The sequence below is a fragment of the Mustela lutreola genome, chromosome 17 (genome assembly GCF_030435805.1).
Source record: "Mustela lutreola isolate mMusLut2 chromosome 17, mMusLut2.pri, whole genome shotgun sequence".
NCBI lineage: Eukaryota > Metazoa > Chordata > Mammalia > Carnivora > Mustelidae > Mustela > Mustela lutreola.
The window spans coordinates 23,480,568-23,497,434 of NC_081306.1; the positions used below are offsets into that span (position 1 = coordinate 23,480,568).

At 59.7% G+C, this 16,867-nt stretch overlaps 1 protein-coding gene across 3 annotated transcripts in view; it reads left to right on the plus strand.

Moving 5' to 3' along the window:
- The window catches only part of AXIN1 (axin 1), a 51,853-nt gene that overhangs the window by 24,900 nt on the left and 10,086 nt on the right, over positions 1–16,867 (plus strand). For 2 of the 3 annotated variants that reach the window (XM_059155490.1, XM_059155491.1), the window contains exons 2-4: positions 6,961–7,101; positions 9,906–10,002; positions 14,991–15,128. In XM_059155490.1, the coding sequence (XP_059011473.1) occupies positions 6,961–7,101; positions 9,906–10,002; positions 14,991–15,128 (376 nt within the window). The remainder of the gene's footprint in view (positions 1–6,960; positions 7,102–9,905; positions 10,003–14,990; positions 15,129–16,867) is intronic. The other variant, XM_059155493.1, reaches the window with a different exon arrangement.

Consider the following 16,867-nt stretch of genomic DNA (forward strand, 5'->3'; position numbering starts at 1 on the left):
TTCTGCTTTCCTTCCTCCTCGAGGAGTGTGAGGAAAGAGCCGTGGGAGAAGGTGCTCACAGCCCCTGCTCCCTCCCTACCTGATCCCTCCCCACTTGGTGCTTTGGGGGTCTCCCGACCAGCCCTCTGCTGAAGCAGCTGTGATGGCCGCCTACACGCCACACGGCAGGGGTGGGTGAGGTGTGCGAGGCCTGGGGGTGACAGGCTGGCCTTGGAGGGGTCACTGTGGAGGTGACAAGAATCTTGGGTGCATACATGTTCTCTGCACTTCTGTACAAACAAGCATGTCTTAGGATCAAAGATGCGTTCAAGAACTGACCAGGCTAAACATAGAGAGGGAAATTCAGGGAGCAAACTCCAGGGGGAGGATCTCTAACTCCAAGCTCAAATTTGGGGAAATTTGGGTTTCCTTTGTCAGCTCACAGGGCTGAGGCCCCACCTCCCAGCCCCAGACCAGGGCTGCTTCTGCACTGGGCTGGGTGCCCCAGAAGCAGGACTCAAAGCCAGAGTCCCCCTCGGAGGTGGGCCTCCAGCCGGCTGTGGGGGCTCTGGCGTCTGGCAGAAAGCGCTTCATCCAAACCCACGGCGACTCCTGTGGAAAACTCTGGAGCAGCGGTGGGTCCGCAGCAACCGGTGGTCACGCACAGAGTGGGGCCCCTGGAAGCAGATGCCAGGGTTAGGCCTAGGCAGAACTGCAGACATGGGGGTGTCGGACAGCCTGTGGGACGTAAGCTCCGTCCTCCCGGGGACTCAGGGCTCACTGACGGGCTCTCCAGACGACAAGAGAGCGAGCGGCCATGTGGCGACTTTAAGCGGCCACACAGATCTTCTAGGGCTGTGGCATGGGAGGGTCCCTGCTGGCTGCCCAGCCCCCCAGCCTCGGGTCACCCCACGGCAGGCACTCTGCAGCGCAGCCACTGTGTCTGGAGGCTGCACTTGGAATCTACGGAGTCTGACTATGTTTAGATGGCGTGTGTGGCCAGTGGCCACCATCAGGCCCACAGCCCAGATACGAAATCCCACGGAGAGCCTGAAGAGATGAGCCCATCAGAGGGGGAGCCAGGAGGAATCACCCGCAGGGCAGCAGGGAAGAACAGGAGGGGACGCCGACACCGTCACACAGACTCCGGAAGAAATGACCTTCGAGGAGCAGCCACTGGTCCCACAGTTTGCAGGGACAGACAGTCATGGCCCACGGGGTTCTGTGCACCCTCCCAGAGGGGACTCCCCACAACGGGGGAAGGCCTGACGTGCTCACGTGGTCACGCGGTGAATAAGAACCGCTCAGTACAGAGGCGACCACAGTCACATTTTGGGCTTCAGAACACGCCCACGCAAGGAGTTCAGTCCCGTGCTGTGATCACTTCACGGCCAGACACCAGTGAGCGCTGCCCCACTGCCTCGAGGCCCTAGAACCGCCCACAAGGAGCAGGTGTGAGCTGACCTGAGGCTTTGCGTACACCTGGCACGGGGCCCGTGGCAGTGGCGCTCGAGTACTGATGCGCTGGTCTCCACCTCAGAGAAGCACTTGAGCCTGCAGCTGCCGGTGTTGATCGGGGGCTGAGCTTGTGGCATGTGTGTTGCTGAGCACAGTGCCAAGGTCAGGGTTAGGAAGTGCGGGTCGTGCACCAGAGGCTGGTTCATGGGGTCTGTGCCGGGTGCCGCTGAGGACACAACCAAGGAGACAGCTGGGATGGGGGGGGTCAGAGCAAGGACATTAACGGTGATTCATTCTATTTTTTTTTTAAACATTTTATTTATTTATTTGACAGACAGAGATCACAAGTAGGCAGAGAGGCAGGCAGAGTGAGAGGAGGGAAGCAGGCTCCCTGCTGAGCAGAGAGCCGGACCCTGGGATCATGACCTGAGCCGAAGGCAGAGGCTTTAACCCACTGAGCCACCCAGGCACCCCAACGGTGATTCATTTTAGATGCAGGAATAAACAGACCAGAGGAAAGGGGGAGGCTGTGTGGCTTCCTTGACCCATTAGCCACGAGGCCCACCTGTCATCTGAGCTGACCAGGGACCTCCTGACTTGCTAGGAAAGGCAGTGTGGGGACATTGGTGTCTGTGCCCGACACTCCCTCCAGACCGACATGAATGCGAGAGGCCAGGGGGGCCGGCTTGTCAGCCCCGCGTGCAGAGCTGCTGCGGGACAGACACCCAAGCGCTTTCCTGGAATGCTGAGTGCGCTTCCCGGTGAGCCGCGGGAGGCATCATCTCTGTGTCAGAGCAGCCGGGGCTGAAAGTGGACACCAATACAATAGATGCCTGAATTTCTGAGAAAAAATCACAAGACCGTCACTCAAGGACACTTGACTGAGGGGGTTGACAGGAGTGTCCTTGTGGGGCGAGGGCTCAGGTGTAGGCTATAAGCGGATGGGGGGGTCTGAGCGGTTCCCCCACCCCCGGGTGGGGGTCAGGTTAGGCCGCAGAGGGTTTTGAGGAGGTGAGAGGTCTCCCCTCAGGTGAGGGAGCAGGCGGATCTGGGCACACCTGCTGCTGATAGTTGCTAGAAAGGGTGAGAACTATTTTTCATTTTTATTTACTTTGTTTTTTTACAGAGAGGGAAGGGAGCAGGGAGGAGCAGAGGCGGGGACAGAACTTTCGACAAATCTGACGGAAGCAGGTGCTTGTGGGACTCCACCAGGGCAGCGCCCAGGTCTTGATTTCGCTCCCATGGGGATCTCAGGCTCCTGAGATCAAGCCCCATGTCAGGCGCTGTGCTCGCCGTGGGCTCTGCTTGTCCCTCTCCCTCCCCGCACTTGTACATGTGCCCTCTCCCTCTCTTTCAAATACCCGTGGGCTCTGCTTGTCCCTCTCCCTCCCCGCACTTGTACATGTGCCCTCTCCCTCTCTTTCAAATACATAAAATCTTGAAAAAACAAAAATAAAAAGGTGTGGCAAGCGAAGCCAGTGGGAAGGAGTGGCAGCCCCATTCAGGGAGAAGGGACCCAGGGAGCAAGGTGGAAAGTGCTGCCGGCGCTGGGCTCGGTGAGCCACAGGAGGATGGCGACACAGTTCTTTGTCCTCTGGGTTAGCAGCTGGTGTAGTGTCAGTGCCGGACTCCAGCTGCCCTTGTTCCATGGGTGTCCGGGCTCAGCGCAGGGAGGGAACCCCTGTGAGAGACGCCCCGGACCTGGGTGGCAGTGGTGGGGAGATCGCCATCCGCCGGCCCGGACCTGGTGGGGCAACGTGGACGCTGATATCCGCTGCCTTCCGTGGCCCAGGTGGCATTCCCCAGGACCCTGGGGGACAGGACTCCCTTAGACCCTGCTCCCCGTTCCCTCAGAGACCCCGTGAGACCCCGTGCGGCGGGACCAGTCTCTCTCCCAGGCCCTGTCCTGTTCCCTCAGAGACCCCATGCCGTGCTGGGCCGGTCCAGCGGTGATTCCATTTTGTTTCCGGAGCCGCCATCCTGGGTTCTGGGTCCATGGCGTGTCCGATGTCCCTTTCCTTCTACCAGCACGTGACGGTCTATAGAAGCCCGTGTCCAGCCCAGGGAGCACGACTCTGGAGCATGATGGTTGCGGGATGTCCCCGGTGGCAGCCCAGCCGCGCCAGAGTGCGCTGTCCGGCGGTCCCCACGCAGGAGGGACGGGCGGTCACCGGAGACGGCATAGGCACCCATCGGGTCACTGGGGGGAGTGTCATGGCAGGAGCCTGGACTGACGTTGTTTTGGGGGCCGAGGCTTTTGCAGCGCCCTGTGGCGGGGCGGCCTCTCATTCCTCCTGCCCTTGCGGTGTCCGTGGGAGGAAAAGATGCCCAAGGACCTGCCGCGTCAGGCCCCTGTGGTCATCTTCGTTGGCACCTCGGACGTGCAGGACAGGCTCTCTTGTTCGAGTCAAACAGGTCACCCGCTGGATGCACGGCCGCGGCAGACGACGGTGTCGGAGGGAAACTCCAGCTGGAGGGAAACCTCCAGCAGACAGGATCGGTGGGTCTAGTTCACCTGCTGAAGGAGCCTGGCGCCCCGCGGACAGCCCAGGAGCGACTGTGCGGCCGGATGTGCTTCGGGCGGGTGGACGGCTGGTCCCCTGGAGCCTCCGTCCTGCAACCATGGAGAGGATGCGCGCCCCGCCCCGTCCCGGCTTCCCCCAGCGCCACGTCCTCTTGCTCTGGCCCGCGGCCTGCAGCAAAGCCCCAGCTACGTCTCCCAGCCAAGGCGCAGTTTTTCCGTCTCGAAGGTTTGAAGATGAAGCGAGGGCAGGAGCTCCTCGGCCTTCCTAGTCTTCCCTCTGGTCCGGCGTTCCCTTTGCTCGGCCACATGTCACCTGCGCGGGCCGCTCGCGTGCGCAGTCATTCGCTGTGTCCCGGAGGCGGCTTTGGAAGACCGCGAAACCTTCTCTTTCTTGCTTTTTGCCTTAAAGATGGATGTTCTGTCTTTAGAAGTTGTGTTTTTGTAAGTAACGTCTGTGGCCAGCGTGGACCGCGAACCCACCGCACCGCGGTCGAGAGACGCGTGGGCCACGCCGAGCAGCGTGGACCTGAGACGGACTCTCCATCCCGGGGCAGGGCTCGCTGGGCCCGTCCGCGGACCGTCCCGCGGGCCGTGGTTCCAGTCACCTAGGGCGAGGCAGAGTCCAGGGGCCCGCAGCCGCGCTCCCCAGTGTGCTCTGTGGCCTGGGCCTTCCGTGCTGGCTGCTCTTTTCTCTTTAATTTGGAGATTTTTTTCTTGTTCGACCAAATGGGTATTTATGGATAGTTACCAAAATTCAATATTCTTTAAATGAAATGGAGAAACAGAAAAATAGTTTACTTCGCACTTAACCTAGTTAAGGAATTTCAGTAGTGGTTATTACGGTGACAGTATTGGTGGTTTTATTTTTTTAAGTGTAGACGAGGAACAGCAGTGCTCTATGAAAATAATATCTTATGACAGGAGGCGCCTGGCTGGCTCAGTGGGTATGTGCGACTCTTGCCCTCCGGGTTGCGAGTTCAAACCCTATGTTGGGCCTAGAGCCTCGTTTAAAAAATAAAGTGAAAATAAAAATAAAATTTCGTGACACTGCAGGCTCACATCGTTTTGTCTGCCTCCTGTCAGATGTCATCTAGGCGAGGTGTAAACAAACAGGACCAGGGACGGCTGTCCGTGTCGCTGTCCACATCCCCAACCCCTGCCGCGAGCCTCTGGTCAGACCCTGTTCTGAGAGCCTTTACCACCCTGCCTCCGCCGTCCCTTGGCTGAAACTGGTTCGTGGCCTCCACGGGAGCGTCAGGCTGCCGTGGGTGGGTTAGGAGGCCCAGTGTGCTGGAGGACAGTGACTGACCCCTTGCTGGCGCGTAAGGGATGTGGCCGTGTCACTGGCTTCCCTCCCTTGCTGGCTGGCATTCTGCTGGTTTCTGAGGCCTCAGGTGCTGCCCGTCCTGAGACCGTGTGTGCCCAGGCCCCCGGGATAGTTGGCCCCACCTGGTCAGGCCTCTCCTCCAGCGACAGGGTGGCCTGGCCCAGCCCTGCACAGCCTGTGGGACGGGTGTTCAGGATACTGAGGTACCTGGTCCCAAGTCCTGTTGAAGCATCTTTTCTCACTGTGTGTGTGATTGGGATTGGGGCTTCCAGAAAGTTCTGTCGATCTGCTGACCGTTGTCCATAGAGCTTCTGTCAGCTGGTCTCCCTCCTTCTGCACTGCAGGTGGCACGGGTTCGTCCCAGGTCCCCAGCACTCGGTACAGGCTGTTGTCCGTCCATGTGACAAACGCTTGGGTCCTATGTCAGAAGGGAGGCTGGGGCTCGAGGTGTACGAATCACTGAGCACTCGAGGTGCACACCCCGGCCGCCAGGAGGGCTCGATGGGCCCTGTTGGGAGAACTGTGCTATCATGTGTCCCTTGGTCACTGTGTGAGGATGGTCTTTGGGGGAGGTGGCGTGGGAGCAGAGTCTAGACAGGAGGAGAGTGCAGCCTCCAGAAAAAGGCACGTGAAGGGAGGACCAAGATTGGCCTTGAGAATTACTCAGAATGAGATGGATTATTCAGTATTTGGTGCTAACAACAGACTCTCCATTTTGATGGAAGGGAACAAGGTAGATCATCTACCCACTGTTTTAGGTAAAGTTCTAAATTAAAAAAAAAAAAAAAATTATTGGAGCATTTGGGGAAAAATAAAAGAATACAGTTTTAATCTTGGAATGAGGAAGGCTTGCCAACTGAGATACAAAAGAACCTATGAAGGAAAAGATTGGTAAGCCTGATTTTGTAGAAATGAGGACTGTCGTGTGACCAAAATTAGTCTAAACAAAGTTAGAAAAGTGACGTTTAGGGAGAAAGTGTATTTTACACGTGTGCCTGGAAGTTAATAGTAAGAATGTTTTAAGGCTGCAGTAGATTCTGGGAAACTCCTGAACATCCCAGTGGAGAGTGGACAAAAGGCATGAGCAGGTGACTGAGGGGGAACGGGATGTAAATGGTGCCGCCCTGTTGTCTCTCAGGGATGAGACTGAAACGCAGACTGAAACTTGATGGCACATTTCAGCCAATCTGTGTGTGGTCCCAGTGCCCCGAAGGGGGAGGAAGGGACTAGAAGGCGGTGTGTTCCGTCCGGTGACAGCTCTTGGACTTGGGCACGAGAGTCCTGGCTGTCTCGACCTGCGGTGTCCTCGCGCTCTTGGGGGAAGCACGTGAGGTTGAGTACGCTGGTGACACTGCTGCCTCTGGAGTTAGGGTTTCCTCCGCAGCAAGTCAACTTGCAGAGCACACACGTCCCTCTGTAGTTAGATGGCTGCCTGTGTGCTCACCTGGGCGTGTGCGTAAGCACGCAGGAAGGATCTGGAAGATGCCTGGGGCTGAAGCGGTTGGTGTGGCAAGAGCAGCGGCCAGAGGCAGGATGGAGACCCCGGCCCTCTGTGCTGTGTCTTCAGGAGGGCTTGCGCGTGCGGTTCAGGAACCGGACGTCTTGGCGACACTCGGGAGATGGGGGAGCACCGCGTGGTTTTCTGCCGCTGATGTTTGCTCCCTCTCCACAGGTGCGGGTCCTGGCGGGAGCCTGTCAACCCTTACTACGTCAGCTCTGGCCACGCTCTCGCCCCGGCCACCAGTGCCAACGACAGTGAGCAGCAGAGCCTGTCCAGCGACGCGGACAGCTTGTCCCTCACCGACAGCAGCGTGTGAGTCCCTCCTCCTGGGCACGTCCCGTGCGGTCCCCAGCGCGGTTTGTCTTCCTACAGAACATGTGGCCCCCACCCCCACCTCTGGTGCACAGACCGGTGGCGCTGCCAGCAGGATCACAAAACACCCTGAGTCTGTGGCCGCTGCTTCTCCCTGAGGCCACGGCTGCTGGGACCCTCGAGACCAGGAAAACCGGTGGGCACGGGGGGCTGAGCAAGGCCAGTGGTGGCACCCAGGGTGCTGGCTGTGCAGGGTGCCTCCCCATCAGTTCTTTCTGTCACTCTTCCACATTGCGTACCCATGCAGACTGCGTGGGAACTGGGACGATGGGAGCCGGACTGGTGCTGCTGGGTCTGTGCTGGCCCCGGTGCCCAGAGGACTGGAATAGTGGTGGGGGCCGCGGGTGTCCTAGAGGCCTCGGCGACTGTCTGGAGCCACCTGGAGCCTCCAGTCCTTCATTGGTCGCAAAGGACCTTATTCTTCCATTGTTCTCTTCAGGGAAGCCTTCCCTTTGTGGAAAAGAACTTATTTTCTGACACTCTGCTTTGGTTTTTGGCAAGTGGCTTTTTGGGACCCAAATGCACATCAGATATCCAATGGTGTAAAACTCTCTGTGGTCATATCAGGGTGTGGCCCGGCCAGCCTGCCAAGGTCATTTGGGGTCATGGCCGCCCACGAACGTCAGATTTACCCCACTTCAGTCACCTGTCTCTGACAGGATGTCCCTGGCCAGGGCCCGGGCTGGCAACCGGACCCCTGGCACACTCCACCACCATCAGGGCCGGAGGAAAGCCTTTGGCGGGACAGCAAGCAGGTGTGAAGTGTCCCCGCACCCTGACCCTGGGACCACAGGGACAGGAGCAGCCAATGTCAACTGGCCGTCGGGGTGTCCGTCCCCAGCCAGCTTCTTTTTTCACGTGAAAGAGTAGGGCCCCTAAACCTGTCTTTCTGCAGGAAACCTGTCTGAACACGGTGGTCTCACTTCGGTAGCTGTCCCCTAGTGTGTGCTCTTCTTGGCCTGTGTCCGCATGTTCTTCCCACGCGGCCCAGGGGTGTGCAGGCCTGGCCAGCTTGCACCACTGCTGGGCCACACCAGCTACCCCTGTGTCGTGTCTGGAACCCCTTCTCTTCTCTTTGGGGACGACGTGGTGGTGACATCACGAGATGGGTTTGTCCTGATCATTTCATTCTCTCAGATGAAGCGTTGATGTGTGTTTAGCAGCGTCCTGCTGGAGCGGACCATGGTTTTGGCTCTTGCTCTGACCCCTACAAGCGGTGACAGCTTGGGAGCGGGCCTCTGTAGCAGCTGGTTCTCTCCTCCCTGAAATGGGTGCTACAGTGAAAATCGATTGGCCAGCATGCGTTTTCTTGAAAAGTCTCATAATTCTAAGAAGGGACTTCCATTTGTTAAAGGAAAGAACTTAAGCTTTTGAAATATTTTTTTTTTTCCTGATAGTCTCTTCACCTTGGCTTACACCAAGACCCAGAAGTGTAGGGACAGTCTGTTTGGAATACAAGATACTTCAATCTGCACCAGAGGCAAAAAGTTGGGTGTGTGTGCCGTCCAGATTCTGGCCCCTGGGGCAGCTGCCCTAGCCTATCAGCCGCCCAGTGTGAGCAATGTCCTGGCTGACTTTGGACATGGGCGTCCAGGGACAGCGTCTGACCGCAGAGTCGTGTGGGATTGAGTGCCCATCAGAACGTAGGAGAAGCAAGGAGTCGGGTGGTTCAGGAAACCCGAACAACCCTGTGGGGGGCATGTCAGGATGTTTTGGGTGCGTGTGACTCTCCTGTTCCTTGACACCCGAGCCTGTAAGTGCCCCTGCCGGGCTGCTGAGGTAACCACACAGCACACCCTGCCAGGGCCCTGACAGCCCGGGAAACTGAGGCAGGCAAGAGAAACACTGTCCCAGCCTCCTCCTCCCTTGCTCCGAACCAGAGTGCAGGCTCTGCAGCTAGATGAAGGCTCAGAGGCAGAGCATCAGGAGAGGCAAGTGTGGCCTCCCTGCCTGCCGAGGAAGCCGCTGAGCTAGGGGCTGTGGGGCTGCCCGGGACCAGGGTTAGGACACACTGGGCATCCTGTGCTGGCCCCGTGGGACAACTGCACGACACCTGCTAAAGTGAGATCAGCATGGGGGCTGCATGTACATGCCCTCAAGTTAGGGCAGCAGGGCTCAGACACGCCCTGGGGCCCCAGCGCCCAACCCCGGGCTGTGCTTGGGAAGGAGGCGGGAGCCTTGGGAAGGAGGAGGAGGCTCTCGATGGAACCCAGGACAGACTGGGCAGGCCAGGGTCCTCCGACAGCCGGACGGTCTAAAGACTCCTGCCTTCCAGCCATCAGGGTCCTTCAGTGAGAAGGAGACAGGGAGCAGAGAAGCTGTCCTCTGTGGGCTCGCGCTCTGCCTGGCATCGTCACATGCTCTGGGCTCCCGTTAGCCACTCTGCCTCCCAGGGCAGCGGGTTGGCTGGCTGCTTGCTGCCTGCTTGCTTTCTTCTTCTTTCTTTCTTTTAAAGATTTTATTTCTTCATCTGACAGCGTACAGTAGGGAGCAGAGGGCGAGGGGGCAGCAGGCCGCCATCGAGCTGGGAGCCCGACCCGGGGCTCATTCAGGGTCCCGGATCGTGACCTGAGCCGAAGGCAGATGCTTCATCGACATGGCCCCCCTCGGCGCCCCGAATAAATAGACCTTTACAAGCATGGAGAGACCGTGCTGAGCTGTGCAGCCACGCCGCAGGGAACGCCAGCAGGATGGTGTCACTGCGCTGTCCCGTGTGTTCACGTGAGGCTCTCTCCCGTGCACAGGGATGGCGTCCCGCCGTACAGGATCCGCAGGCAGCACCGCCGGGAGATGCAGGAGAGCGTCCAGGTCAACGGGCGGGTGCCTCTACCTCACATCCCCGTAAGTTCGCTGCCCAGCCGTCCCCTCCCCGTCAGTGAGGTCGCGGCTCACCCGTATTCCTGGACTGTGCTGGTCCCTTCTCCCCGCTCTGCCTGGCCGTTGGGGCACTGGGCGGTGGGAGCGGCCCTTGCCTGGTGTCCTGGGAGCTCAGCTCACCTCCAGACCCAGCACGTCGTCCCGTGCGGTCCCACCCGGCAGGCTGGAGAGGGCATCGGGGCGGCTTGTAGGTCCAGCCAGCACCATCCTTGCCGAGGGGCAGGGAGCGCCTGACAGAGCACCGGAGCCACCAGGCAGCCTTTGCCCTTCCTGGAGAGTGAGGCACTTCTCCTCTACGTGGGACAGCGGCTCTGAGCCTGTCACTGGCTTGATACCGGGCCTGGCCCCTCGTGGGCCTCTTGAGTGCAGCGTGGTGACATTTAGCGACCCCCATCCCAAGTCACGGTGAACACTTTCTGTGGCAGCTGCCCCTGCGTCCCCTCTTAGGGTGCAGACGGTAAGGTGGCTGGGTGCCCTGTGGGCGCCGCAGGCCCGGCGTTCTGTCCCCACCAGCAGAGCTCCCACATGGGTGAGGGGAGGGGAGCTCCCCTCACTCTGGCCCACTGGGTGAGCCGCAGGGACTTCCCAGGGAAGAGGAGGGAAGCTTTGCGGCGGCCTCCAGCCTCAGGGACGTCTGCGAGCACCTGTCGGCAGCTCCCGTGCAGGGTTCATGTATACCTGTCCACAGTCAGGGTTCCTCGGTTGGGGTCTCTTCAGTTTCACACGAGAAGAGTGACAGTTGATGGTTGAGAGGAAGGGAGGTGGGTGCACTCTTGCTTCCGAGGCAAGGGCGGGCCAGCGCTTGTCACCTCCCAGCCCACCCTTGGCACGGCCGATTTGGTCTCAACCAGGGACAGACCGGGTCTTCTTGGGGAGGAGAGGGAGATGCCACGGACTGTGCGCGGCTGCGGGCGCCTCTCTGGGCTCCCTCCCAGGGAGCAGGTCCCACCTGTGTGTCTCAGCTCTGCTCCGCGGATACTGGAACTCGGAACTGGGTCTGGGCAGGGAAGCAGGAGGGGTTACCCGCGTCCTCAAAGGGAAGGGAGTAAACGGACACAGGGCCAGGGGAGGCGCTGCCTTGTCCTCAGGGCCCAGCTGGAGCGTCCGGCATCACGGCGGTGCAAGCGGACAAGGGCCCTGTGCTGAGGGCCAGGGCCCTGACGAGTATTTGCTCTCGGTGGGAAGAAGCCGCTTCTGTGATGGGACTGATGGACAATGCCCGTGCGGACGGTGAGGAGGACCTCGCTCCCCCCAGGGGCCTCGTGCTGGGATGGCCCCAGGACACAGCGCACGTTGAGGGCCACCGTGCACGAGAGCTTCAGATTTCTGGACGTCACAGGGTCCCGAACGCCCAGGGGAGACAGGCGCAGAGAAGCAGCCCAGCTGAGCACTGCGGGCCGCAGTGGGGATGAGGAGAAGTAGCGTGGGACCCATGTGGCCTTGGGGATCTGGGGTGCCTGTGGGAGAAGGCCCCTGCGGGGGACACCTGCCGTCAGGTTCCTGGCAGCGGCACGTCCAGCGGGCGCTCAGGAGTAGCTCTCGCGTCGCTCCTGCGGCGTCCACAGCGGCTCCTCTCATGTGTTACCGCCGAGGTTGATGTATTTCAGAGAGGGGTGGTGGGTTGCACGTGTGGACCCTCACCAACAGCCTGTGCGACAGGGCCTCGACCCCAGACCCCAGGACCTGAGCAAACGGCAGATGCTTAACGGACTGAGCCCCCCGGCCCCCCTCAAAATGAACAGTTCTTAGCTCAACAAATTAAACAGAGTATTCGACAAAACCAGGAGAGAAAGTGGGTGAGCTGGATACAGACCTGGAACGACTTCTCAGAACGCGGCACGGAGAGAATCTGGAAGGGTCAGGAGCGAGAGGTGTTCTTCGGGGAAAGCTCCAGCGTCGGAAGTGAGGAGCCTCTGTGTTCTGGAAGGCCTGGCCAAGCCAGCGCGAAGATAGAGCTGAGACAGTACGTGGCGTGGCAGCGAGAGCCTGGCCTTGCCGTGTGGTGTGGATGGTGCGGTGGCCTCACAGCCTTCCTTCCTCAGTCGCCCAACCCCTGTGGGGCGGCTGACAACGATAGCGTGGGCCTTGCCCTCAGTGATCCCTCGGGGAAAGTAGGAGGTCCTCTGTGTTCCTGAGAGAAGCGGATGACCTCTGAGTGCCGGTTGTCTTTCCAGGGAAGATTCTGTGAGCCCCGGTGTCCACGCTATTGACCCACTCACGGGAGCAAACGTGGCTGAAGCGGACGGGGCCCGGCCAGGCGGTCATTGCACACGGGGGCCACATGTCAGCAGCCTCCTCACCTGCCGGGGCTTTGTTTCTGGTCCCATGCAAGGGCCAGTTCCTGACTCTGTAGGCGCGTGGGGAGTTCTTGGCCTCGGGGTCCCCGGCTGCCATGGCTTGTTTGGGCCTAGGCAGGGGCCTGGCCGGGGTGCAGTTGGGCAGGACTCCAGCCCTGCTTGGGGGAGCTGGCCTTCCAGTGGGCATTGCACATGGGAGCCGTGGAGGCGGCCTGGAGTCCCGCCCGGCCCCGTGGGCTTAGGGCAGACAGCAGCATGTTCGGTGACAGAGGTTCGGCGTTCCCGGAGTAGAGTGGCCTGTACCTTGTGGACCTCGTGGACGCCTGTGGAAGCTGATCTGGATACGCCTCGTCCGCTGGAGTCGGGAAGCCAGGAGGGGCAGCTCTCCGCAATCCCAGCATCAGGAATGGTCTGTGCAGACGCCCAGGAGCCGCGGCCGAGGGAAGGGCCCTCAGTTACCCAGAGGATTGTGCCTGCGTCTCCCACCCCATCGGCCAGCCCCACACCTCAGCCAAGGAGAAGCCGTCGTCGCCGGCCCGCTTGCTTCTGTCCCGCAGACTTCTGTGCCCCGCAGACTCCCACTGCCTCTCCCTTCTCGGTAAAATAACCTTTTCCTTTGCTCGTGGGAGTCGTCGACCGCTTTGCCGTAGACTGCTTGTCCTCGGTTGCAGTTCTTCGCTTTTCTGCACAAAACCATTCTTCCTGGTAAAATAACTTTTATTTGTGGGGTAACATTTCTTTTTTTTTCTTTTTAAAGATTCTATTTATTCATTTGACAGAGAGAGAGATCACAAGTAGGCAGAGAGGCAGGCAGAGAGAGGGAAGCAGGCTCCCTGCTGAGCAGATAGCCCGATGCGGGGCTTGATCCCAGGACCCTGAGATCAGAGTCAGAGGCTCCGACCTGAGCCAGAGGCAGAGGCTTTAACCCACTGAGCCACCCAGGTGCCCCTGGGGTAACATTTCTTACCGAAGAAATCAGCAAACAGCGGTCCCCATCTTCGCGGAGGTGGCGGCGTGCCGTGATTGGGGTGTGTCTCCTGTGGTGGCTGGCACCGGCCTGCCCAGGAACGTGCGTGCGCATCCTGCCATGGCGGCTGGAGCGCAGCCAAGATGTGCGGCCCGCGGCTGCCCCTCATGTGTTCGCTGCACTGCGTACCTGGCGGGGGCTCCCAGGGCCAGGCTGTGTGCCAGGGAGCCGCCCAGCGTGAGCTGTCTGCTCCTCCCAGCAGAGGGAGGGGCTGTTCTTATGCCCTAGAGGTCCCCCAGTTTTAGTGACCACAGCTTTTTCCCATGTGTTGTGTTCGTCCGCAGCTGTCCGTTCGTACAGATCTGCTCCTTTCAGAAGCATAATTGTGCAGCCTAGAGGCTCTCTTCCAGAACACACGGGCTCGGATGGGCCTCTGCTGGGCCGAGCCTGTCACGTGCCTGTGGTTTGGTCCTGTCAGGACTTTCCCCTCTGCCCGTGGCCTGTGTGTGGCATCATGTAGGGTCAGGACCATGAAGCTCTTGCTGTCTGGCCTTCAGCCCTCAGTCCCTTGTGGGTCCCAGCACTCCCCGATGGACCCCGCTGGCCTCTGGGGCTCTATCTGAACATCCTGTCCGGAATATTCCTTCAGGGCTACAGCCTCTTGGCCGTCCCCACTGCCTGGGCTCTTCTGGGAACACTTGCCCCTTCCTCCTCTTGGGTCTGGCCTTCAGGACAAACTACTGCCTGGTGTTAGGTACTGTCCGGTGAAGGACGTGCACGTGTGTGTCAGTGCGTGGACACACGTGTGCCTGTGTTTGTGCCTGTGTGTTCGTGTCTGTGGGTGGGAACGACAGTACCTGGCAGCTCCACTGGGGAAGTCTGGGTGAGGGCTGGACAGGAGTCCTTTTTGCTGTTCTTTCAATGTTTTTGAACGTGGAATTACAGCAAAGTGAAGTACACTCCGGAAACGTGGTCTTGTGTATTCCTGTAAACTGCATTCTGGAGCTGTCTCCTCCCAACAGGCCGTCCCATTCCCCTGGACGTTTTCCTATACCCTGAGTTCTGGGTCTCCCATCCTTACAGCAGATCCGAGTCCAAAGCCTGGTCTGCCGCGCCTGCGGGTTAAGGGCTGCCGGCCCCCGCCATGCGGGACAGTGTGCGGGCTGTCTCCTGCCTGGGGCTCCTGGGCCCGGCCCCTCCCTCTTACGTGGTCTTGGCAGGTCCCCCTTCGCCCTTCCCAGGCCTCGCAGGGGATTGGCCTGGCCCGTCGTGTTAGAGGCACTTCTCTGGGGTAGGCTGGGGGCGCCGAGGTGAAGGGCACACCTGGGCTTAGGACACCAGAAGCTCCGGCCTGCTGGGGCCCTGCCAGCCGCTGCCCTAGTGACCTAATCCGGCTCTCGCCTGCTCCCTGCCTCTGGTTCTCTGCTCCTAAGGCTGGAGCAGCGTTGGCAGAGCTCTGTTCCGCCTCGCCGGTCGGTGCCGGGTGGAGGACAGCTCCAGTCCAGCAAGGAGAGGGGCAGCGAGGCGGTTGCCACCAGCGAAAGGGAGAAAGCAAGATCGCTCACTTGACAATGAAGTGTAGGTTTCATAGCCTGTTTCTCTTCACCCAGGAAGAGCACATGCGTGTCTCGGTTTGGGGGGTGCGGCTCTGAGCGGCTCGTGGCTGGCTAATCCGTGTCTCCTCACAGCGCACTTATCGAATGCCAAAGGAGATCCGTGTGGAGCCCCAGAAGTTCGCCGCGGAGCTCATCCACCGCCTGGAGGCCGTGCAGCGGACACGGGAGGCGGAGGAGAAGCTGGAAGAGCGGCTGAAGCGCGTCCGGATGGTGAGTGCGCCTCCTGGGAGGGCCACAGCGCATCTCCAACGGCTGGTAGAGTTGAGGATGGCTTCAGGCCCCCACAGAGCTCCCTCCAGGGTCTCCCAGTGTGCCGGCTCCTGACACGCTCTGACCCTGTCCCAGCGTCTGCCTGCTCTCCTATGACGCCTGTCCGTCTGAGGCCCCCACCGCACCCGCCCAGCCCTCACTGGCTCCTGGGAGGAGGTGCTCGTTGGGGGAGGCAAGGCCTGGAGAGACCCGTAGGTGCTCAGCAGCAGCATCTTGGCCCTGTGGCTGGGGCCCCCAGTCCACCCTCTTACGGGAAGAGAGTTGGCTCAGAGGTTCTGCGTGCCTGTGACCCTGCAGGTGCCCGGGAGGCGGATTCCTAGGTGGCTCAGGGGGTTAAGCCTCTGCCTTCGGCTCAGGTCATGATCCCAGGATCCTGGGGTCGAGCCCCACATCGGTTCTCTGCTCAGCGGGGAGCATGCTTCCTCCTCTCTCTCTGCCTGCCTCTGCCTACTCGTGATCTCTCTGTCAAATAAATAAATAAAATCCTTAATAAAGGTTCCCGGGAGGCCCCTTAGACACCGCTGGGCTGCAGGTGCCCAGCATACTTTCTCGCAGCCAAGCAGTGGTCCCTTCTTCTCCGGGGCATCCCCGGCGGGCCCACGGCGGTTGTGTCTGAATCCAGCAGGAGCCTCGCCCGCAGAGGGCAACACCTGCCCCAGGGACTGCGTGGGGCTCCGCGACGTCACAGGACACGTTCAGACCAATAGCCCCTAGTGTTTCCGGCATCTTGATTCAGAAACTTAATGGGCAGACACGTGGCCTTGGCTCTGGTGTGCGGCTCCACTCGGGGCCCGCAGTAGCCTCTGGGATCAAGCCCCACGTCAGGCTTTGCAGTCAGTGGGGGGTTCTGCTTCAAGGCTGCCTCCCCTTCCCTGCACATGCCAGCTCGCGCGCTCTCAAATAATACGTCTTGGCAAAAATAACTTATTTTTCTGTAAAACTTGGAAAATGAGAACAAAGAAGAGGGGCGCCTGGGTAGCTCAGTCCTTAAGCCTCTGCCTTTGGCTCAGGTCATGATCTCAGGGTCCTGGGATCGAGCCCTGCATCGGGCTCCTTGCTCAGCAGAGTCTGCTTCTCCCTCTCCCTCTGTCTGCCGCTCTGCTTATTCATGCTGTCTGTCTCTCTGTCAAATAAGTAAATTAAAAACAACAAAAAAACCATTACTCAGACAATTCGGTTAAGCCTATAACATTTCAAAATCCTAAAATGGATTTCTTCCATATGCAGAGCCACCTAGATGGTGTTGGCCAGTCCCCGCCTCCTGGGGATGGAGAGTTCCCCTTCTTCACTGCTCCCTTTGGGATCACTTCCCGTGTCCTGGGGAGGGCAAAGCAGAGGGGTCAATACGGGGATATGGGGTGGAGCGAGGGAGCCCAGGGTCCCAGTCTGTATCCATCAGGGGCACACTCACCGTCCACCCCTCTGTGTGCCCGTCCGTCTGTCCTCCGCGCCACCTCTGCCCTGAGGGAGACTGACGTGTTTGCAGCTGACTGCCGGTGCTGGCGACGTTTAGGTACTCTCCTGTTAAGTGAGAAGTCTTGTGGGGAAGGTTTTGAGATTGGGTTAGAGTGGAGTGCAGGGGTTGGGGTTCCTACCTCGCTCTTTGGGTTACTACCAGATTTAGTCAGCGTTATCCTAGTCTGCACTGTTAAGTGAGATGAGAAAGTCAGCGTGAGTTA